Here is a 23,955-nt window from a genome sequence, read left to right as displayed (position 1 = left end):
AAATATATTGTCCTCACGACCGCTAATGGCTAAATATGAGCGTACCGGCCGCTCTACCTTAGGACGTCTTGTGAGTCCGCACGGATAGGTCCCACCACCCTGCCTATTTCTGCCGTGAGCAGTAATGCGTTTCGGCACGCAAGATAGGACAGCCGTTGTACTGTTAAAACTGACACCTTAGAACTCTTGTCGTAAGGTGGCTGGCGGCATTTACGTTGTAGTTGTCTATGGGTGGGTGGTGGGTGGGCCTTGAGCTAGTCCAACTATCAAAGCAATAAAAAAAATGTTACGGGTGCTTCTTGCTGTACCTCGTATATGTATAATACATATATACATACTTTACTTGATATACTTAGTCTGGCCATAAATACTGTTACAAAGGAAAACAAAAAAAATCTATGGCAAATAACATTTATTATTTTTACAGTGTGTTAGTTTAATACATAAATATAAAACAATTTAAAGTATAAAAAGCTTATTCGAAGTGGTCTCCATTGGCTGCAATACAGTCCTTTAAACGTTGAGGCCAGTTATCAATACGCAGAAGATAGAAGCACGCCCTCTTTCCATGGGAAAATTTTTCACTTCCAATCGTACGGATTGTTATAGGGACTCCAAGCTATCATGGCGTTTAGAGCAAGCCTTACTCTCTAAAACTGACCATAGATAATAATCCAGCGGATTAAGATCGGGACTAGACGACGGCCAGTCTTCAGCTCTGATGAAGTCCGAAACGTTCGTTTCCAACCAAGACTGTACTAGGCGGCACTGAAAATTTCGAGAATTAACGAAGTGACACAACATTACTATTTAAAAATGTATTTATTGTTTTTCGAAGTATTCTCCGCGAAATTTGACACATTTTTCTATACGATGGAACCAATCATTGAAGCAACCATTCTATTCGGAAGTTGGGGTCTCCAAAATGGCCGTTTTGTAGGCGTCCACAGCTTCTTCAGGTGATGAAAATCTCTGTCCACGCAAATTATTCTTTATTTTAGGGAAAATAAAGAAATCATTAGGGCTTAGGTCGGGGCTGTACGGCGGATGGTCTAATAATTCTATGTTTTATTGCTCTAAAAACTCTATTGTTCTGTGCGCGGTGTGAGAACTCGCATTGTCGTGATGGAGGATGATGCGGCGGTTGCAGTTCTCTTTACGGAGTTCAGAAACGACCTGTGGCAAACAAATGCTAGCATACCATTCTGCATTAACCGTTCTTTGTCCCTCAAGAGGAATAGTCGTAATATGGCCGGTTTTGGAGGCAAACGTGGCCACCATTTTTTTTGCAACACTCCGTGAACGAACAATTTTTGTTGGCTTTAACTCATTTTCGAACACCCAAACTCGTGACTGGTTTTTTGTTTCGGGTTCGTACGCGTATATCCAGGATTCGTCACCTGATACAATGTTGTATACAGCATTTTGAGGATCCTGCGTGGAATCTTTCGAGAGTTCTGACGCACCAAGTAACGCGAGCCGCTTTTTGCTCTTCACAGAGCGAATGCGGTATCCATCGGGAAAACAACTTTTTTACATCTAATTGTTCATGCAAGATTATTTGTATTTGACTCATGCCAATGTCTAAAGTTGCTTGAATTTCGCGGTATGTCACATGTCGATCTTCCTCAATCAGCTTACGCACAGCATCAACGTTTTCTTGGGTGACTGCAGTTTTTGGACGACCTTGACGGGGATCATCACTGAGCTTGACACGTCCACGTTGAAACTCAGCAAACCAGCGATAAATTGTGGTTTTGGATGGGGCTTCATCACCAAATAAAGAAATCATCCGGTCAACACACTGTTTTTGTGTTAAACCACTTCGAAAGTCATAATAAATCATCGCTCTTGAATTTTCTCGAGTCAATTCCATTTTCTCAACGACTAAACAAGTTTGACAAAACCTCGTGACAAGACCGATATTATTTTTTAAAATAAATAAATGGTATTCTATTTTTAAAACCAAGGAGTTTTCAATTAAAACGATTTTAATATGACAGGAACAGTGGAAATATTCCATTCCCGATACTTTTAGTGCAGCCCTCGTAGACCGAGCTTTATGACCTGGCGCCGAGTCTTGCTAGAAGGACCATTCTTGATTATTGAACATGGTGTTGTTAAGGGGCGTCACTACCTTCTCAAAAATGATATCTTGATGCACTTGTGCCGATGTTTTGATACCTTTTTCACAAAAGTATGGCTCAGTCACTCCTTCATAGCTAATACCCCACCAAACCATCACTGAAGTCGGATAGTGCCCACGTTGCACTCTGTCGACTAATTGGGAAGCTTCCTTAGAGCTTTGAGCACAAATACGGTCATTTTGTTTGTTGAAATTTTGCTCAATTGTAAAAAAATTCTCATCCGTAAACAATTTTTTTCTATGACCTCCCTTTGCGTACCGCTTCAGTAGTTGTTTCGATTTTTTAACCCTATTCTATTTTAAATTATCAGTTAAGAAATGACCAGTACGTCTCTTATAGGCTGCAAGTCCTAAGTCATCTTTTAAAATACGCGACATGGTTCTAGGCATTGATTTAAATATACTAGATGAGTAGTTACCGCGTCAAAGCGTAACCACTCAATATAAGCCCACAGGCGTATGCCCGGCTTATTTCATTCAGTTACTTGCGTGCCGTCGTCCAAGTAATAAGTCCTGAAAAATGGCTTAATTTGTGGCGAAAGAGTGCCTTTCGAGGTCGGAAATACACAAAAAGGCAAGCGGGATTACTTTTCACACATAATTTTATCAATTCTGTATTGATTTTCATTGTAAATAAAACAAAAACTGATTTTAAAGATCATCAAGAAAAGGCTATGAAATTAAGGTTCAGTATTGCCAGTAAAACATCTTTTGGTTTTCGAATGATTATAGGAAATTTTTATATTAATAAAATCCAGAAATTTTCGAGGCAGATCATCAAATTGATTCTGGCTACCACAATGGTTTCTGAATATGCGCCTGAATAAAAAAATAATGCGGTACACATTAAACTAATCTCTTCATCCGTGCATTTTCCCGGGTATGATCCCACATTTACACGAAATTAATATGTCACTTATGTATTCCAAACATCGATATATTACCACCACCGGTAATATATCGATGATTCCAAACTGTAAAAAAATAAAGGAAAAGACAATAAAGTCTTTCTTTGGTTCCGTTTCCGTAGGATAAAAATATACTGTGTCCTGTTCCAGAACCTAAATAAACTGTAGACAGTTTCATGAAAATCTGTACAGTTTCAGCCATATATTCATTCAGTCACCATTCTTTGAATAATGGGCTCAAAAGGAAAAAAACACAATACAATTATTACACAATTATATTGAACCAGATCAACAATGTGCGATGGGCTGGGGCTTTGTCTCTTCCGTATAGGTTGGAGTGCGGGGTGAGACAAGGCGGGTTGAGTTCGCCTACGCTCTTCAACCTGTATATGAATGAGCTGATCGGCGAGCTCAGTAGGACCAGGATTGGTTGTTTCATAGACGGGGTGTGCGTAAACAACATCAGCTACGCAGACGATATGGTGCTGCTCAGCGCGTCTATCTGTGGCCTAAGGCAACTTGTTTCTTTGTGTGAGGGATACGCCAAATCACACGGTTTGGTGTACAACTGTAAAAAGTCGAAGATCATGGTCTTTGAGACCAGGGGTGGGACGCATGATAAAATACCTCCCGTAGTACTCAACGGAACGCCATTGACAAGAGTTTATAAACAGTAACACTGGGGTGCGTTCGCCGGACGACGTCGATACGAGTCTCAGAAGAACTGAAAACAGTTTGCTACTGACGCTACTCCTTAGTCCACTACCAAGTCCTTCACTCAAATGTAAGAGTCGTCTGCATTCTGGATGAGAAGGCACTCTACTCTACTTGCAGACACTTACGCGACGCGACGCCACGAGAAGTGAATTCAATATCACAAAACTCGCTACGCGGGACTGGGACCGCCTCATCCATCATTACCACCCTGATGTTGACTTTTGAGGGTTTCTTCATAAAAACCGTTCACATCCTAGCTATTCTCAGTCTGTTTGCTTCTAGTATCTTCAATTATTTATATCTACTACAGTGATTGTGTGATGTCAACATATCGTCATTTTCACATTATGATTTTAAGGGGTTTTGCTCCGCGACGTACTTACCTGCATTTTACTTATGTATATATTTATTCGAAATCCGCGCGACAGTAACTACAAGAGGTCGCAGTCCGCCGTGCTCAGGGAAGTGTCATTGGTGACGATGCGTTCGGAACCGTCACCGGCGTATGCTAAAAGTGTTTACACCCTTTTTGGTACCAAAAAATGACAAAGGAGATGTTGCAAATTGCAATGCGCCGGCGTCACGTGTCCGGCGGCGCGCGACCGCCGACGCGATGCAAATGTTATTACTCGTAGAAGGTAGGTGAGGCCGGCCGGGTGGCGCGGCGGGCGCAAACTAGTTATCGACCACCGACTACACGCGTACTGCTGCCGATATTACTTATGTATTTATTAAAATTACGACGCGCCTTGCCTCACCAGTCGCCGCAGACACACCTAGCTGTCTCCTGTAGCTGTGTGTTTGAAGCTTCTTGTTGGTGTTTGTGTGCCTCGCGTCCGGATCACTATGTTCTATGAGTTTGGATTTCTAAACTACTACTTACCGTGGAATAAGTTTCTTCGTAATTATAACTACGTAAATACTTACAAAATATTTTGACTCTTAGCTTAGCTTAGCTTAACTTAGCTTAGCTTATTGTTTATTAATAAATATGTACTTTAAGTCAATCTACTATTAAAGCAACTAGCCGTCCACACGTAAAGTAGTAAAGTAATATAGGCGGAGTCCGCAGCCCGTCACCCGTCACCCGTCACCCGGTCAAGATGTACACGTGACGCCACTTCGATGACGGATGGTTGCTACAATGCATCACATTACTAAACAATTATTAACTGTCTAGCCAGGGTTTCTCGGTTTAAACTCACGATATTATTCTGATAGAATTTTCCAAGCGCCTGTAAATCACCATAAAGCGGTCGTCCCGGTCGACACTCACCGTAGGACTTCTTCGATTGCGCATTATTCATACATTGAGTACTGCATGTAATACAATGATGGATATATCTTACTTCCAGATCACGGAGAGAGCACGGAAGACGCGCGGAGGACAGACCACGAGCGGTTTGACTCTGGCTCCATGGCTACTGACGGAGAAGGTGAGTCATAGCTTACTCCTCAAGAATCGAGCCCAGCCAGTCCAGCCTCGACAACGATACTTGAACGGAGCAATATCTGACGCTCATGTGTGAATGTACCACGTCCCGGTGGTTAGGATTGATCCCGACACCACCACGTGTCTGCACTAACCTTGACGATCGATTGCCGCCAGCCCGACGCGGCGGCGCCACCCACACACCGTTACGCCATAACTTCATGGGATTTATACCACCACCACCACCACACTGACACCCCGCTCCGCCGTTTCACTTCACTTTACCGTTTAGAGTAATGTACGACATTATTAGGTCAGGTCAGGAATGTTTATTGCCTATTCAATAGACATCAAAATGTGCACCTTTCATACAAATAAGATAGAGTTTCACGATGCGGGTGCAGTACGCGTATAACCGTAAAATTGAAAAATCATAAGTAAGTTATGTTTCGTTTAGTAATGCTCGTCGTAATGTTGACGTCCATCCGCCACACCTCACGTTGTCAGCGATCACTCCGTATAGAGAACATTTTCAGAGATCAGAAAACGGAGATTGAGCTCTTCGCTCAATGTTCCTTTTAGGTATTTGTCTAGTGTAATATATTTTTAAAAGAGACATGACTCTTAGGGATAGGGCGCTGAATTGATTAGGTATTTGTTACGATGACGATGTGTATGACCTGTGCCGGGGCCAGTCACGTGGGCGTGGACACGGACAGACTGGTCTGACTCATCATGTTCACGGTGTTGCAGAGCGTCAGAGTTGGGAGACAGAGTGGTGTCGGCTCGCATACTGGGAGCTGACGCAGCGCGTGGGCCGTCAGTTCGGCGTGAGGATGCGCGCCGTGGACGTGTTCGGCGGAGGAGGCGGCGCGTGCGGCTCCGGCCGGCACGGCCTGTGTCTGGACGCGCTCGACCGCCTCGACCACCGCCCCGACCTGGCGCAGCCCGACCAGGTACTAGCACACGCGCACACACACACGGCTGTATTTATTAAATATATTCAACTCAATGTGTCTCAATTACTTTACCGTAACTGACTCACTACTCATAATTCTACAGTAAAATCTCTCGTGTGTGTCCAAGGACCAAAGCAGTACCTACACAGTACAAGAATTGTAAACGTGTGAAGAATGTAATGATTCCAATGTATACGTTCGGTCTACTGTTCCATCAAAGACCAAACTCTGCATGTTGGTTACTCTGCATCAGAGTCAACATTAAATAGGGCTCAGCGACAGTTTGCTGCATTAATCTGCTCCGAGATACCGAGACTTCGGTCGGTCCACGATCATGCGAGTGTCGGGCGGCGGCTCGCACGCTCCCCGCGAGGACGAGCGATGCCGCGGACGTTATCGGCGTTGCAGCGCGCTATCAGGCGGCGCGGCAGAGGTTATCGGACCCGAGACCGCTTCAACTAATGTACACGACGCCGTCGCGAGCCAATTATATTACAATAGTAACGCGGCCCCTGTCGCCTTCCTGCGCCTTCCTGCGCCTCCCTGCGCCTCCGCTCGGACCTCGCGGGTCGCGGGGGGTCGGCTCCACCGCCCGGCACGAACTTCTTCCTTGTTGTAATTATACTTAAGTTCGACCTCATGTCTCTATGACCGCATTCGTTTGGTACGGAGTTGAAAGCTTGTCTAATTTGTAAATCAGTACATTGCGATTTTCAGTATTATAGGCTTGATTTTTCAGCGATTTATGTTCACGTCTTATTCCATGACCCGACCACCGCAGCAGCGACAGGTGGAAGACGGCCATGAATGATAGTATGTGGTGCGTGTTGCAGGTCCGCAAGACTCGTGCCAAGATAGGGCTGGGCGTGACGCTGTCGCTGGAGGGCGACGGCGTGTGGGTGTACAACCGCGGCGCCGAGCCGGTGTTCGTGTCGTCGCCGGCGCTGGACGCGGCGGCGGCGCGGGCGCTGCTGGTGTGGCGCGTGGCGGCCGGCCACTGTCTGCGCGTGTTCCCGCCGCCCCCCTTCGCCGCGCCGCGCCCCGCCCCGCCGCGCCCCGCCCTGCCGCGCGACCCCCGCTCGGTGCGCATCTCGTTCGCGAAGGGCTGGGGGCCAAAGTACTCGCGACGTGACGTCACAGCGTGCCCGTGTTGGCTTGAGGTGCTGCTGGCGCCGCCCAGCTGACCCAGCCCCACCGCCCGGTGCGCCGCCCGGGACTGCAGAGAGCCGCGCGTCGTGCGAGATGTTCTCGACTAACAGTGATAAACTAAAAGTGAATGATACTGTATGCGCACAAGAATTGAAACGTTGAAATCCAAAGCGGGTTCCGTGGACCTAAAGGAGTACCTACGTTATATTTATTGAAATTATTTGAAATGAATTCGTAATATACATTAGCCATAGTTTATGCAAGTTACAGCAATTATGAATTAGTATTGCATGCACAATATTTACAACAATGAAAATAAATAAGTTAAAATTATTAAATTAATAATGTTCTAAAAACGGGTGTCTTAAATTAAATGTAAAACAGTTATTCGATGAATCTAATAGCGATTTGTCGAAACAAGCACAACGAGCACGCCAGCACCGCACCAGCCGCGGGCGCTGAGCCGCGTCAGCGGGGCCGGCGCACGCTCCGCCCCGCCCGAGTCGACCTCACGTCTCTGTGTGTTCATAAATGACCACGAAATCGGTCAACCTTAATGTTTTTACATATTGTACAAAAGCTGAATTCTCAGATAAACAAATAATATTGGAGCTATAATAACGTGTAACCGTCCATTTTGTATTTAATCGTAACATTAAATGATACCGTGAGAGCGCTGAAAGTTTAGCTGCAGCACTGAGTCGAGTCGAGCGGCCCCGGACGCGTCTGTACTCTGCTCTACTTGTAATCTAATTACTTACAATTATACAACACGCCTTACTTTAGCCTGTAATTGTTTAAGTTAAGTACATACATAGTGCATAGTCTATACAAATTAATTTCAATTTTATACAAAACTTATTGATACACTATAATATGTCTATTTTCGTATTCGCGAGCGAGGTGTTGAACTCGTGTAGAGGCTGTGTGAAGCATTTGTGGCCGAGTCCGAGCGGGCCGAGTGTTGCATTGAGTACTTACAGAGAGCATGTCGCGGTGTGCGTTTGGTAGGGTAATACTGTCAATTCTCACTGACCTATACGAATAATTGTATATATAAACCGTATATATGTATAAATGTGTATAATATGCAAGTGTACATTTGTATTGAAGCTCGAATGTAAGGGTGTTTAGTTCGGACAAAGTGAGTCGACAATAAGATGTTATTCTAGTCTTTATAAAAATCTTACTTTGTCATTATCCACTAGTTTATTGCGATTAAAGTTAAGTAATCGGGCCAGTTTTGAAAACGAGACTTGTTCGAACAATACTAGTGCTCTTCTAGGTGAAGCTACGTTAATTCAACTGAATGTCTGCAGATAAAGTGCCCATATCAATGATATTCCAAATCGAAATAAATAAAATAAGTGTATTATAATGAAACCCAGTGCGGCCGGTCCCCCGGTGCAGCGATGGACGCTGAGACGTGTCCATTGCTGCGTGAAAGGGCTTTAAACAAACCCTACCTATCTTCCCGGAGGCCAAACGATAATGAAACATAGTCTTTTAACATTATTTATTGGAAACAATATTCTTTGGCTCTTTAGTAACATCGTGCGCCCTCAGTAAAGCGAGCACAAGCTGCCCACAGGTGTGTGTGTGTGTGTGTGTTTCATTCAAAAATATTTCAAATTTTTATTTTTATTTTGAAAGAACGAATTTAGCACATTGTACATTGATTTTTTAAGTATAGTAAATGTACAAAGACCCGAAAAGAAAATTGTTGACGACTGAGATTTGTAAGTTATCACATTGTGAACCTGCCATGGTCAAGTTACCGATTTGTTGTTTGAACTCTGAGGAAACTGCATACCTAAGTTTTATTTATGGACAATATTCATATCGTTTTGGCTTCGGGAACGGCTCCCGGTCCTTTGTATCTAAATAATACGAAGGAGAACTTCATAACATATGTAGCAGGTTGTTCTTGAGAGTCACCAGTTTATTTGTTAAGTTTAGGGTCTGACTGATGACGGATGAATTTAGAAATATGATAAATTATGAATAAAGAAAAGAGGAATATTTTTAAAAGTTTAGACCTTTTATTTACACACTTCATCACCACCGACCGACCTAGACCTGCCTAGACCTGCCTAGACCTGCCTAGACCAGACGGGCTGTTCAGATTGTTGATTATTTCGTTTACAGTTGGTTTGTTGTCGCTCTCCACTATCCTTCATTATCTCCTTATATTTGTTTCACCTTCAAATTTATTCTAATTTCTTGAGGGTAGTATTTGGCAGTAGGTAGCAAGCGCAGCCGCAAACTGTAACAATCATCGACATTAGTAATGTTGTAACGGACGGAGCGATCTGCATCTCGAGTCTGCGGATATTCGTAAATACTTTAGGTTCCATTTTATATACTAGGTATTAGGGGTTAAAAACTATGAAATTACCGATTTGTACTGAAATATTGAAATTCGCCCTCTAATAGGTAGGTCATTTATGCCTTTGCGATAGAACTCTGGTCATCTAGACTCTACAAACTGTGTGAAAGCATTTTATACTGTCTTCTGGGAAGAAAACATTTATCACGTAGAAAATTGTCTAAATCACGAAAAAACTTTTAGTCTGTTGGAGCAAGGTCTGACGAACACGGAGGGTGACGAGTGGTTTCTAATTGAAATTCCTATAAAGTTAAAATGGTTTCTCGTGCTATGTGAGGTCTCGCGTTGTCATCTATACTAATATTATAAAGAGGAAAGATTTGTTTGTTTGTTTGTTTCGAATAGGCTCCGAAACTACTGGACGAATTTGAAAAATTCTTTTTCCATTAGAAGCTGACATTGTCCCTGATGAACATAGGCTACTTTTTTTTATTTTTTTTTTATTTTTTTTTTTGGTTTCATGTGTGTTTTAATGTTTCCGAAGCGAAGCGAGGGCGGGTCGCTAGTGGAGCAATAATGATGAAGATCAATTCATGAGTCGGAGTTCTTTCACTGCAAGTTTTGCTATCATTGTTCGGAGTTCGGCACAGTAGACATTGCCGTTATTGCTTGACCAGATCGGAGGAAGCTATAGTAAATAACACCATGCTGAGACCACCAAACAGCTACCGTTTTGCGGCGTTTGACCTGAGGTCAGACATTGCATTTTTCGCTTACTGTAATAGTAAAAAATCCACTTTTCATCACATGTCACAATTCGATCCAATATTCCTTTTCTGTACCGATTCAACAAGGCAACACAAGTTTCAACACACGCTCCTTCACGCTGCAGATCATTCAAATCATGAGGCACCCATTTTTCATATTTTTTATTTTATTGATTTGACGCACACGAATCAATATTGTTGGTAAGATAAAGTTAAGCCATGCCGCTAATTTCCGGGTAGTTTGGCTTGGATCGGCTTCCACCATCTCTTTCAATTCATTCTTATTCATATGTGTGGACGGTCTTCCATCACAAAAGCGTTTAAACCAAAATCGCACGGCGCGCACATTAGCAGTCCCCTCTCCAAACACAACATTGATGTTGCGAGCTGTTTCTGCAGAGTTAGACACGTCATCTCGGATCCTCCCGATCCACTAACGGTTCTTATAGGTACCCCAAGCACCGGTCATCGTTCACGTCGAACCCGTCGCTTGCGACAAAGGACTCGACTAGTAAATTAACCCACACACACAGCCCATTGAGTTTATCGCCGCATCTTCTCAGTGGGTCGCGTTTCCGATCCGGTGGTAGGTTCTGTGAAGTACGGCTCTTGCTAGGGTTCGTGTTAGCAACATCGTCAGGTTTAGAGCCCCGTGACTTCACCTACTAGCCCGGTGACGCTGGCATGGTCTCTATGGATCATCATATTAGGTAGGAACAAAAAAAGCAGCGTTAGTTCCACGTCGGAAGTATTCAAAAATTACTTGAATTTTCGAAGTATTTAAAAAAAGTTTCACTCAAAAATCTCAAACCATGAAGGTTCTGTATCAATTCGAAGTACCTATTATTATAAAACGGCAATTTCATACTTTAACCCCTATTATTTTTGTATACATTAAGGTAGTTGTGGATACTGTATATGATATGCAATAAAGGAATTGGGTAAAATTGATTACTATTAAATTAAATTAGGGTTATTGTATGAATGATTGGCAGTAGCGCCATCTAGTGGTTTGATTTAAAATCAGTTTCATAGATTGTACAGGATATAATAAAAATAATGAAGTATAATTATTCTGAAAGCATAGACGATACTGTGATGTGGTATACCTCCCAGGACAGCCGCTATCGTGATGAAGGGCGGGATGCAGCCGTACTCGATGAGGGCGGGGAATGCGACCGCGCCGGTGATGGTGCCCAGCCGACCGCACATCAGGAAGGTGGCCATGGCCATCACTCTGAAGTTAAACAATCTTTTCACGTTCAGCGACTCTTAGCTGCTCGGATGGTCTCTTCTCATACGTCCTGGACCAAACGCTCGACAAAGCGCTCAAAACAAAACAGCCAAATGCTAAGTGAGCAATACATTTCCGGTTATAGTGAGTGCCGGTTGCAGCTCGCGGTTAACAGTTCCTAGGGAACTTTGATGACTCGGTGCGTGTAGCAGACCGCAGTGACGGGACGGTGTACTGCGGGCGGGGCGCACGCTGGGGACGCCAAGCAGTCATGCGTTTCGGTTTCAATGATGACAGTCTTTATATAAACAGGATTGAGACTACGACCTCATGTCTCAAGGCGGAGGGTTGTGACATTCCTGTAGTGATGCCTGTGGGCGTAACCACACGTAAACACTTAAAGCCCAGAATTATAATAACTTATCTCCACAATTCATATAAAGTTTCGCAGCATTTATGGATTACTATTATGATACAGAATTATAACAATAAAGGAAACCAACTTTAACAAGGAAAACGAAGTTTCATCAATGTAGCCTTTTTGGTATCTATTGCTAGTGACTTCGGGGGCTACGCAGACTTCACTGAACGTGCAGGCGAGCTTACGGGCCAAGCAAGAGCAACGCTTCGCAGAATCTACCACCGGGTCCGTATCGCGACCCACTAAAAAGATCCGGCGAAAACACACTGGGCTAATGTCGAAGTCAATTAACTATGCATTATGTGTTCAAGATAACATCAGATTCAATAACTATTGGATTAGACGCATTCAACTCTAACACTAGGAGCAGGCCTAGGGACCTCGGTGACCGTACTCGTCGAACTCGACAAAGAGGTCGACGTGCAACCTAACCCATGCATCAGCCCGCTGAGTTTTTCGCAGGATTTTCTCAGCGGGTCGCGATTCCGATCTGGTAGTATTCGCGAAGCAGTTGCTCTTGAGTTGTCAGGTTTCAGCCTTTGCTCGCCCACCTGTCCCGGTGAAATTGGAAAAATCTTAGAGCCACCAGTAATTCCTCATTCATAAAAAAAAAACCTCAAAAACAACATCAAATCTTGATAACATTTTATCAAATCAAAAAACCGGTGTCCCTTGAAACCGTAGCGAGGTTACAACAAAAGCAAATACCTACATCGAATTTATAAATATTCCTTGTTATGAAGTCGTATGAGTGTTCCTCCATACCTCAGTGCCGTCGGGAATAAATCTACAGCAATACTGGACATGGAGGCGGCGCTGAGGGCGGTCAGCGCCAGCGCGGCGGTCACCACGACGACCACGGACACCGAGCTGGTGCCCAGGGACGGCAGCGCGGCCAGCAGCACGCCGCTCGCTATGCCGCAGAAACCGGTCACCAGCTTCTTGCCACACCTGCCACGAATAACAACTATAGTGAAACCATGAGAAGACTTCAAACAATCAAAGGTTTTATTTTGTGCCAAAGTTATGTAAGTGTACATATACCTACATATACCTAGTCAGGTCATAAATTCTGTCACATATTTAATGTAAAATAATTGAAACAAGTTTATTCATTATGTAACCATTCATATACCAAAATGAACTTAACAAAACATAGATTCTTATGACACTAAAGTTTATTCAAAATGACCTCCGTGATTTTGAATACAGGCCTTCAATCTGCGCGGCCAGTCGTCTATTGCAGCACGAACAACCATGTCAATATCGGCGGCTGCCTTAATCAAAGATGTCTTGAGTGACTCCAAATTGGGATGAGGCTTTGAGCACGCCTTTTCCTCCAAGTGTTGCCATATCTTGTAATCTAACGGATTCAAATCTGGACTGGAGGAGGGCCAGTCTTCGTGCCGGATGAAGTCGATTTCACGCGCCGCCAGCCAGTCTTGTGTGCTCTTCGCTCTATGAGCTGGCGCCGAATCTTGTTGATATACCCAGTGCCTGTTATTGAACATGGTACGAGAAACAGGTTCCACAAGGTTCGTCAGGACTGTATTTTGATACACAACTGCATTCGTTTTTACACCTTTCTCACAAAAATGTACCTCTGTTAAGCCCCAATAAGAAACTTCCAACCATACCATGAGCGAGGATGGAAAATGACCTCGTTGGACACGCGGAATACGGTTGCTCGCTTCTTCACTACTGTGTGCGTACACCTTATCATTTTGTTTGTTGTAGCTCTCTTCTACAATAAAAATTATTTCATCCGAAAAAAGAATTTCCCGATATTTTTTTCCCGCGTACCGCTTCAACAAAGCGCGGCATCTCTTCAGTCTCAGGTCCATTAGACGAGCATTCAAACGATATCCTGTTTTTCTTCGATATGCCCGAAGCCCTAAGTCTTCATTTAAACCGTTTTCACCGTGGTTCTGCTTAACCCCATCTGAAGGGCCAACAGTTTCTGCTTACGTTTGGGATTTCTTTGAATTCGCGCCTTCATAGCTTTTATCACTGCTGGAGTCCTAACAGACCGAGGGCGACCACTTCTTGACCTGTCATCTACACTAGAGTCTTCATTGTATCGTTTGATGGTACGATAAACGAATCTTTTGGTTATATTAAAATTTTTCAGTATGTTAAAAATTTGAATTGGCGCGTAACCGCAACGATGCAACGCAATAACTGCAACAAGGTCTTCTTTAAGCGTCCACTCCATATTTAAAAATGAGTAAAATTCTAAAAGTATACATTTTTATTTTCATGAACAATTCGAATTCGAATTCAATAAAATTTTTTGTGGCCAGCATTCTAAAAGAAAAGTTTTTACTGTGTGACAATACTTATGACCTGACTAGTTATAATTTTCTTTGCGAGAACTAAATTGCGCCCCCCGGAAAAGGTAAATAATGTCCATAAAGTGTTGATTTTCATATTTTATCTTTCGTGTGCTACATAAAGTGGTTAAAAACAACTTACCTATTGATGAGCACTCCTCCGATACCGTAGGTGAGCACGGAGCCCGCGCCCACTGCCGCGCTCTGCAGGTACGTGAGCATGTCCGTGTGCACGGGGAGGCAGGGCGGGGCCGCGCCGCCGTCGGGGGGCGGGGGCGCGCTGGGGGCGATGGCCGAGCACAGGCTCTCCGCGTCGTCTGACCCCAGCATGGCAGCGAGGTGAGGGTACCACAGTCGGACGGTGTTCGACCTGCGCGAGGGTACGTCAGCAATTTATAGAGACGGCCGCAGTCCGATGTTGTATCTAGTATGTATCGGAAACTGGTGGAAGTTGTATGTAGCACAATATGTAGCACAGTCATTCCAGCAGCGCCGTCTGCTGCAACGGAACACTATATACATTTATACGGGTTTGCTGAGTCATATACCATTTAGATTGCAATCCAGGTTAGATTTAGGTACTACTTGTACCTACGATTTAGCTAATATTTACTGTAATGATTGTAATTTGTTTTGTGCATCAATAAAGTAAAAAAAAAGTGGGCCACGGCTAGTGAATATAAGTTTTATACCCAAACATAGATCCGGCATGCAGCACGCACATTAGCAGCAACCACTTGCCGTAGGGAGCGCGGAACAGTGGCGCCAGCTGTGCCCCTCCGCCTCGCAGCGCCGCCACTCCGCCCCTCTGACGCTCTTGCTTTTCTTCCACCAACTTCTTTATCTGAAAGTAATTCAACGTGACTTTCACTGAGTAACGCAAGGTTTTTGCAAAAAGCTAAGTTGTACGCTTCGTCCACAATGGGTGATGGTGCGTGTCGAGTACGAGCGTGCTAGCCCCGCCACGCTCGGTACGAATGCAACGATAGTCTGTTTGCCGCAGGAGCTCAAACTGGTTAACATACTCACTGGGAACTCCTCAGCAGGCTTCCCCGTGTTCAGGGAGTATATTTTGCGGAAGGTAGCCATAGCTTCATCGTTTCTGCCGCGCGACATGTGGAACTTAGGACTCTCTGGCAGACAGAGGAAGACGATCCCCGTGAGAAGGGGCACCAGACCCGTCGTCAGCAAGAATATGTTCCACGAATGAAGCACTGTGGATGTTTTTGTATGTTCGTAAAGTCTGACACACAGTAAAATCTTGGAACAATTGTGGAAATGTTGTAGGTACTGGAAATGTTTACATTTGCGGAAATAATAGAAATTATAAGATGAACTTTTTTATTACATATATGTTAATTTGTTTTTTGACAGAAGCCACCGTCGCCAGGGAGCCAGCCAGACCGGCGCACCGTCTGGTGCTAACACGGAGATCATTGCGAATCAAATATCTATTAAATTGCAAAGTGTAGATGTAATTACCGAAATAGCCCGGATATATCGTGATGGTATATTTATCGTCGAGTAGGGCCCAGGCGAGGAGCGGCAGCGTGGTGCTGGCGAGCGTGTAGAACAGGCTGCTCAGCAGGATCACGCGCGCGCGCAGCTCCGTGCGGTGCAGCTCCGCGATGTACGAGATCAGAACCGCGAACGGCCCGTTGAACCTGAAACCACGATACGTCTGGCTCCCAGCTCCTAGCTCCTAGCTCCTAGCTCCTAGCTCCTAGCTCCTAGCTCCTAGCTCCTAGCTCCTAGGGCGCGGGGTTCAGGTCGCGACGTAAGAGATACCCAGGGACGAAGTATTAAAATTTATTAGTCACTAGCTGACCCGGCAGACTTCGTAGTGCCTCAATCGATAAATAAAAGACCTAAGCTTTTGTATAAAATAAACATAAAACAAACAAAAGGAATCCGTCCAACGGGGGACACATCAAAGGAACAACATTTTTTATTTTTTTACCTTTTAAACCTTCTCTGGACTTCCACAAATAATTCAAGACCAAAATTAGCCAAATCGGTCCAGCCGTTCTCGAGTTTTAGCGAGACTAACGAACAGCAATTCATTTTTATATATATAGATTATTATTATATATTTTACTTGTATTGAAGTGAAATTTTCGTTAACACCTTTATGATTTGAAATTCAATAAAATGAAACTGACTCTCGTAACACTACAATAACCGGCGCGAAGCATCTTTGTATATAAAAATGAATCCCTATTTCGCTTGGTGACGACATCACGCGCGAGCGGCTCGACCGATTGCGCTAATTGTTTTGTTGTTGTCTTTGTTACTGCCAGGAGAAGGTTCTTATCAAGAAAAAATAGGAAAATTGCGCGGAAAATTAGGAAAGCTATAAACACTTAATCACCATATTCTAATGTAACCTTATGGCGTTTGACATAACATTGACAGAATGCGTGCTGCAAATATCCTCATAGAGGAGGCAATAAAACTGAATGTCCTTTAGAACAAATGCTTCAGTTGAAGTTGTATTGATAAAATACGGGGATATAAAAAAATTGAATTTCACAGTTGCTACGGGACCAATAAACGTTGTGCGCCAATATTTCAAGGCATCTAAGTATACAAATGAAGCTCCTGGATTGTGTTGTACGAGCGGTCGAGTCAAATTGACGCAATAGGTACCGCCACCGGAGCCACATTTATTGGTTTGGAAATAGGACATTCATTGGAAATAAACCAGATTCTAAGCATTTTTTGACTCATATCCAGCAATACAATAATTGCTTTCAAATGACGTCATTTGGAGCTACAAAAGCTATTCAAGAAAATTTAATGCATCTTTCAAGGTTAGTATATTGAAAAACAATGAACTTTTACCAACACCTGTCTGTTGCAAAATACGTTGGCAGGGTTCAATTAAAATGGTGTATCAATTGAAAGGGCGTAAAATACATTGGTAGCTCTACGAATTGCCAGAAGCAGCCAGAATTGACTAGGCAATAGACAGGGGATAGGGGAATGGCAGGGCTGACAAAGTATTTTGAGAGCCTCGTGGTAGAACCTGATGGTGGTACTACAAACACTTCGCTATACAACATCCTATATTACATCATTTTCTCAGGTTCAGATTTGTATAAAAGAAAATTCAATAAAATCAAGAATAAATGATGGTCTCCGAAACGAAGCAAGGACAGGAAGCTAGTATATATATATTATAATAATATGTATATAATGTACATATATATGTCTACAATACTACCAGTAAAAATACTAGAGTATAAGATAAGCAGAACACAATACTATTTAATGCTATTTGGTAAAGTCCACTATTCGATTTTAATGAAAATATAAGACTCGGTTAATTTATATTATGTTAATGATTTTACTACCGATAAAATTTTCAAACCGGAGGCTCAATGATATCGACGGATACAATTCACCTTCCGCAGTATTGTACAACAGCTCGTTCTGTCGAATGTTGCGCGCATTAAAATAGTAATAATACATTAAAGTGCAGCTTTAATTCTGTTAAAGTCAAAATGTATTTACTAATAAATTATGTTTAATGTGTCTCTGTACCGACGCGATGCGACGCGACGCAGATGTGCGAGCGTCGCGTCGCGTCGGTGGAAGACGCAGCGCGTGAGCGTGGCACTGGCTCGTCTGCGGATACTCGAGCACGTGCCTCGCGTTCAATGCGTTAAATATAGACCGCTTGCAGCCATCTCATCTCCGTGGATAATTAACTTTCTACTTTATGAGACGAGTATGTATTAATATGTATTTGCAAAACAAATATATTTTGAACACATGAAGACCTGGAATATTTAAGTATTAGACATGGAGTTTAAAGATGCTTGCACGAGAGAGTGGCACGTTCTTTCAATAGACAAATGCTTCGTACGTCGGCGGTTCGACACATGCTCGTCTAGCTGCAGACCTTGGCTTCAAAAGTTATTGTGTTTTTATAGTCGCATGCGGCTGTGTGATGGCCCGCCCGTATTTTACTCGACTATGTAGGGAATATAACTAGTCATATTACCGGGAGTACACACACATCACCACCACGCTCAGGGTCGGGAGGCTATGATGAGGTCCTTACAATTTACAGAATAAGTAAATTCTTCTCAAACATACGACCGACACAAACGTCGTATCATTGCGACATCTGGTGCTATGGATGCCGGAGATGTACACAAGTACACATGTGAGACTATATTCAATGCCGTAAGATGAGACAGACTCCGACCTGGAATCGAAGGCAAGCCCCGTGGCTTAGTGCGTTCCTGGCTACCGGGCATCATTGTAGTGCGCTCATCTTAGTTCAATTTCACTCCTGGGTCTCCTCGACGCCTTACCTTATCTGCACTGGTACCTATATCCTATGTTCAAGGTCACCGGAACCCACAGGCAGCAGGGGCGCCACCAGCCGCCTGGAGAGATGACGTCAAAGGCGTCACTGTCTGATAACAATAGTTGTTCTACCCTTAACAGCAGTCCGCGTGACTATTCCGGGCAGGAATAGACAGAACGGTGGCACCTCCCTTGCGGATCCAGCAGACGCCTGACGACTATTGATAATACATTTAAAAGACAGTGAACATTACACAGATGTGTGTGACACTCAACATATACTCACAGAAAGCCACTGGCGAACCTCATGACTAAGAGCGTGGCGAAGTTCTGGCTCATGGCGGCCGTGAGCTCGACCAGGCCGGAGCAGAAGAAGCCCCACACCATGATCTGGCGCCGGCCGAGCGTGTCCGACAGGAAGCCCCACACCATCGCGGACGATATCATTCCTGGAAACGCTTTACTAGTGAACAGCGCGTATATAAACGCGAGTAGTGAGGACAATGCGCCCCATCAAAATATATTTATTTAAATAGGTACTATATAAAAACTATATAAAAAACAGATTGCCGCTGATGGCGGTGTCTACGACACAAGCAACCAGCGGTTAGGGCTCCAGAGTGAGAAACCTCCTCACAATACGCGCCGCATCAAGGATATATTTCCGTAGTTGTTCGTCATGATGGCTTCCTTCATCATTGTAAAACGAAACCTTTAGTTTCCCCGAAGAGGTGACTGAATCGGTCAGGTTACATCAGGTCCTGTAGGAACTACGGTGTAACTCCCTGCTCTGCCATTAGGCTATGCGATGCGACATACCCACCGCCTTCGGTCTCTTCCAACTTCTGGTAACTTAATATTTTGAAATAATTCGAATTCGATGGCCACTAGGGTCGACTGGTAGTGAGGGGGCTTCTACCGATCTGCCTGTTTCTATCGCGAAGCAGTAATGTGATCCGATTCCGGTGGGACCGTCCCCAGCAGCCGTGGCTGGTAGTTGATACTTAGACCTCATATCTCAAGGCCATCAACGCTCCGGTAACCACTTATCACCAGATGGACGTTGAATTCGTTCAATCGTCTATGTGCAATAAAATGTTATAAATAAAATAAAAAATTAAAAGAAGTCTCTATGATGCAATATCGGCAATCATACCAAGTTACATTTGGTTTATCTCCACTGAATCTACGGTTGTTGTGCCAATGTTACCGATAACATATCTCTATAACATAATATTTGTAAGACGAATCCTAAAACAAAGAGTCATTACGCGTGTTTGGCTACCGCGGAACAACACTCACACGAGGTGACCGCGACCTTCAGCTCGGCGCTGGACCGAGCGCACTACGCGATGCGATGCGGTGCGATGCGGCGCGATGCTATGAACATACCTCCGTAAGTCATGGCCGTCACAGTTCCCATATCCAAGAGAGACAAGTTCATGTCGCACTGCGCTCGCGAGAAGATGTACGAGGTGGAGCTGGTGACGGAGACTGCGCTGAAGAAGGCGGGCAGGCTGCACAGCATCAGACACAGATTGAACTTGCCGTATCCCGTCGCTGCTATCGCTGTCTCAAAGTCCGCGGCTTCTGGTTGGGGTGCTGCGTGTTCTAATCGTCAAATAGATAGTAAAACGAAACATTAATAAATACAATATAATTTATACAATCGACGACTTCGTTCACCAGGTCTTCGCGAAAAAGTCACATTGTTTACGTGACAAAATAGGACATTCATCTTTTTTTTTTATTGCTTAGATGGGTGGACGAGCTCACAGCCCACCTGGTGTTAAGTGGTTACTGGAGCCCATAGACATCCACAAGGTAAATGCGCCACCCATCTTGAGATATAAGTTCTAAGGTCTCAAGTATAGTTACAACGGCTACCCCACCCTTCAAACCGAAACGCATTACTGCTTCACGGCAGAAATAGGCAGATACCCACCCGCGCGGACTCACAAGAGGTCCTACCACCAGTAATTACGCAAATTATGATTTTGCGGGTTTAATTTTTATTAAACGATGTTATTCCTTCACCGCGGAAGTCAATCGTGAACATTTGTTGAGTACGTATTTCATTAGAAAAATTGGTATCCACCTGCGGGATTCGAGCACCGGTGCATCGCTCAACACGAATACACCGGACGTCTTATCCGTTAGGCCACGACGACTTCATATTCCTCAACTTTTTAAAATAACGCGATAGCTACAAAGGGAACTTGCGCGGTACGCACGCAGCAGGTGTTGCTGTGCCGCGTGGCTTTAGACCTCCAGAGGAACGCCTGCAACGGCTTGTCTACATGTTGCAATCGATGGGAGGGTATCGCCATACAGGTATCTGGCCTCTTGGGGCCGTGCGAGAGTCGAGCCAAACTACTCGGCGACGAGCTCGTCCTTAACAGTTCCTCAGAGCACCCCCCGCGGCCAGTAGAGAGCACTGAGAGCGCCAGACTGCGCAGTAGAGGACAGAGGCCGGCGGCGGCGGCGGTTGGCAGCCCTCCAGCGACTCGAATACATCCAGACCGCGCTCAGACGACGCTTGTTTTCGTTCTCTCTAATTATTCGAATTCCTCCACAGTTTATTTTCACATGAAATTTTTAATTTCTCGGTATTTCATTGGAGCTTAGAGGAAAATTGTCTGATTGTTATTGTTTACAATAATACCTCTATGAGGAAGTGAGGAATGTGCACTGTTTACACCAACGTTCTTCTAGTAGATAATACGTGTTAACGTTTAACTTATCTTATTACGCAGCAGCAGTCTTTCATCAAAACATTTCCCTACCGGATTGCGGGTTCGCACTCATAGAACATACCACGGGCGTGGGTCGCGGCCCACTGACTGCTGAGTAAGCCCAGCGAGAGAGAGCGAGCTGGTGTTGTAGCTGAGGGTCGAACTTTTGGACGAGATCGTTTTTCTCTTTGTGGGATGTGATCGTATTGAAGTCGCTCCTTGCGAGGTGTTGATGCTTAAGACTTTATGTTCGATCGAATTGTTTAGTTTTTAAATGATACCATCGCAAACCGAACGTGCCGATGCTGGACGCAGGCCCGAAGTGGGCAGGGTAGCTGAATAACAACTTCAATTTACTGTTTTCACTGTCCTCATGATGTTGATTTTGATTTAATCATTTGATGACTTTGATTTAATAATAATATAATGATATAGTTAGTGAAACTGGACATCTTAACATATATCTAATAATATGTCGATTCGCGTCCTGACTTCAAGGATCGATTAACAAATGTTTGTCGGAGCCCAGCTAAGCGCAACCAGCCAGCTCAACTTATTCCTTATCATTGTTACCAACTTTGTGCTTTTCTTTCGTTGTTTTTTTATTGCTGACGTGGGTGGACGAGCTCGCGGCCCATATGATGTTAAATGGTTATTGGAGCCCATAGACATCTACAACTTAAATGCCGCCACCTACCTTGAGATATGAGTACAAAGGTTTAAATTTTTACAGAACAAGGGCCACCCCACCCTTCGAACCGAAACACATGACTGCTTCACGGCGGAAATTGGCAGAGTGGTGGTACCTACCCGCGCGGACTCACAAGGCGTCCTATCAACAGTAATTACGCAAATTATAATTTTGCGGGTCTGATTTTTATTACACGACATTATTCCTTTACCGTAGAAGTCAATCGTGAACATTTGTTAAGTACGTATTTCATTAAAAAAATAGGTACCCGCCTGAGATTCGAACACCGTTGCATCCCTCGACACGAATGCACCGGACGTCTTATCCTTTAGGTCACGAGGACTTTAATTGTTGTTGATTGTAGATGTTCTTTAGTAAATTATATTGGGAAATGAATACCTTTTAAATTGATAAGGGCTGTTTGTTCGACACATCACGACGACTGATTGGGCAGGGTGGCTAGTTTTTTTCCCCTACCAGTTCGCTGGTAGCCTAAGAGAGAATTTGCTAACACTAGCCTTAGCAAGAGCAGTGCTTCGCAGAATTTACCACCGGATCGGAAACGCGACCCACTGAGAAGAACCGGCGTCACACTCAGTGGGCTTGGATAATTCTCTACGAGGACTTCTCGTGGGTCATTGAGCGAAGTGTTTTTTCATCACTATAATTTTCATTGATAAAAAGGCTAGGTATAGTGAAAGGACAACTCGCGAACATTGACAAAACGATTGCTGTCGCTCTGCAGCGACAGCGGCGTCTCTGTCTCAACTAGACTTGACAATAATGAGACACATTGCATTCTCCCGACATAAAGAGTTGCTCGTGTTAATCCAAGCTATTTATAAGCTGCTTATGTGTCAGCTTCCCTTTCAACCATTTCCGATTCAACCCGACACATGAATGGTAAAGCCAGAACAAGCTGTTTTTAACAAGCTTTTGTTAGCTTTCACGTATCTCTATGTCTATGTGATCGGACGGAATCATTTAACTTAATTTTAACTAACTCTCAGACGTCCGATTAAGTATAAATTTGCACACACATCAAGTACCGATGAGAAAGCACCATCTTTACGACTGACCTGATATCCTGGCCAGGATCACCAGGACAAAAAAACTATTTATTAAAGTCTGAACCCGGTCTACTGTTAATGTGTGTGTTTTCACTAAAACTTTTTTAGTTAACTTTATGCTTTATTGATTATTTAAATAACGCTACGGCACCGTTCTCCGCAGATAGAACATACAATTGTTTTGTTCCTTCCTTTATTGCAGTAGTGTATTAAACGTATATTTTGTGTTTCTTTTAGTTTCAGGATAACCCGGCGATGTCGAGTCGAGTCGGCGAGGTCTGTGTTACCGACATATCAAAATGTATTTTTTTTCGCAAGGTGGGAGAAAAACGCTTTACTTAAAAAGACGTTGTGACTGAACGAAAGATCTGCAATGGCTGCTACAAAATTTAAATCGGTGTGCAGAGAGGCGCGTCGCGTGGTAGCCCGACTGTCTCCCTCGCCGCAGTGGCACACTCACAGTACGCACCACCGGTCTACCTGGTGGCCGCGAGATTGTGTGATGAGTCGAGTGCCGTACGTACCTTGTGCGAGTTTCTGTAGATTAGTGGAGGACAAGCCGGTCACCTTGTACAGGTGGTCGTGGGGGATCTCCTCGGCGGGACGAGCGGCGCCCGCGTCCTGCCCCACCGCCATCGCGCAAGTACGGCTACCGGCCGGGCTGGGCGCTCCGAGACGGTGATGCGGCTGGCAGCTCCGACGCGACCGTCCTCGGGCGGACACTCCTCGTACTGTCGTCCCGCA

General features: G+C 44.2%; 2 protein-coding genes across 2 annotated transcripts in view; one reads left to right on the top strand and one right to left on the bottom strand.

Moving 5' to 3' along the window:
* Dad (Daughters against dpp) overlaps positions 1-9,342 on the top strand; it is a 26,336-nt gene extending 16,994 nt beyond the window's left edge. The window contains exons 3-5 of the mRNA XM_028183677.2: positions 5,127-5,207; positions 5,957-6,159; positions 6,996-9,342. Coding sequence (XP_028039478.1) covers positions 5,127-5,207; positions 5,957-6,159; positions 6,996-7,346 — 635 coding nt within the window. The 3' untranslated portion in view covers positions 7,347-9,342. The remainder of the gene's footprint in view (positions 1-5,126; positions 5,208-5,956; positions 6,160-6,995) is intronic.
* On the bottom strand, positions 9,332-23,955 carry LOC114249963 (synaptic vesicle glycoprotein 2A). The gene is made up of 10 exons (XM_028183694.2): positions 23,736-23,955; positions 20,108-20,326; positions 19,002-19,164; positions 15,878-16,059; positions 15,425-15,609; positions 15,088-15,239; positions 14,538-14,765; positions 12,828-13,013; positions 11,517-11,644; positions 9,332-9,577 (listed from the first exon to the last, which is right to left on the bottom strand). Exons 1-10 carry the CDS (start codon positions 23,845-23,847, stop codon positions 9,522-9,524), a joined length of 1,611 nt encoding a protein of 536 aa, XP_028039495.2. The 5' UTR covers positions 23,848-23,955; the 3' UTR covers positions 9,332-9,521.

The sequence above is a fragment of the Bombyx mandarina genome, chromosome 06 (assembly GCF_030267445.1).
Source record: "Bombyx mandarina strain Sakado chromosome 06, ASM3026744v2".
In the NCBI taxonomy this organism is placed as follows: domain Eukaryota; kingdom Metazoa; phylum Arthropoda; class Insecta; order Lepidoptera; family Bombycidae; genus Bombyx; species Bombyx mandarina.
Note: the sequence above shows the minus strand (reverse complement) of the source record. Positions and strands in the feature narration are given on the sequence as shown.

Excerpts from the sequence above, each read along its gene's own strand:
- LOC114249963 (XM_028183694.2), bottom strand. The coding sequence starts at position 23,847 with ATGGCGGTGGGGCAGGACGCGGGCGCCGCTCGTCCCGCCGAGGAGATC. Across the intron at positions 15,610-15,877 it reads GATATATCCGGGCTATTTCG|TGCTTCATTCGTGGAACATA; the intron begins GTAATTACATCT and ends AAACATCCACAG. Across the intron at positions 13,014-14,537 it reads GGAGGAGTGCTCATCAATAG|GTGTGGCAAGAAGCTGGTGA; the intron begins GTAAGTTGTTTT and ends TATTCGTGGCAG.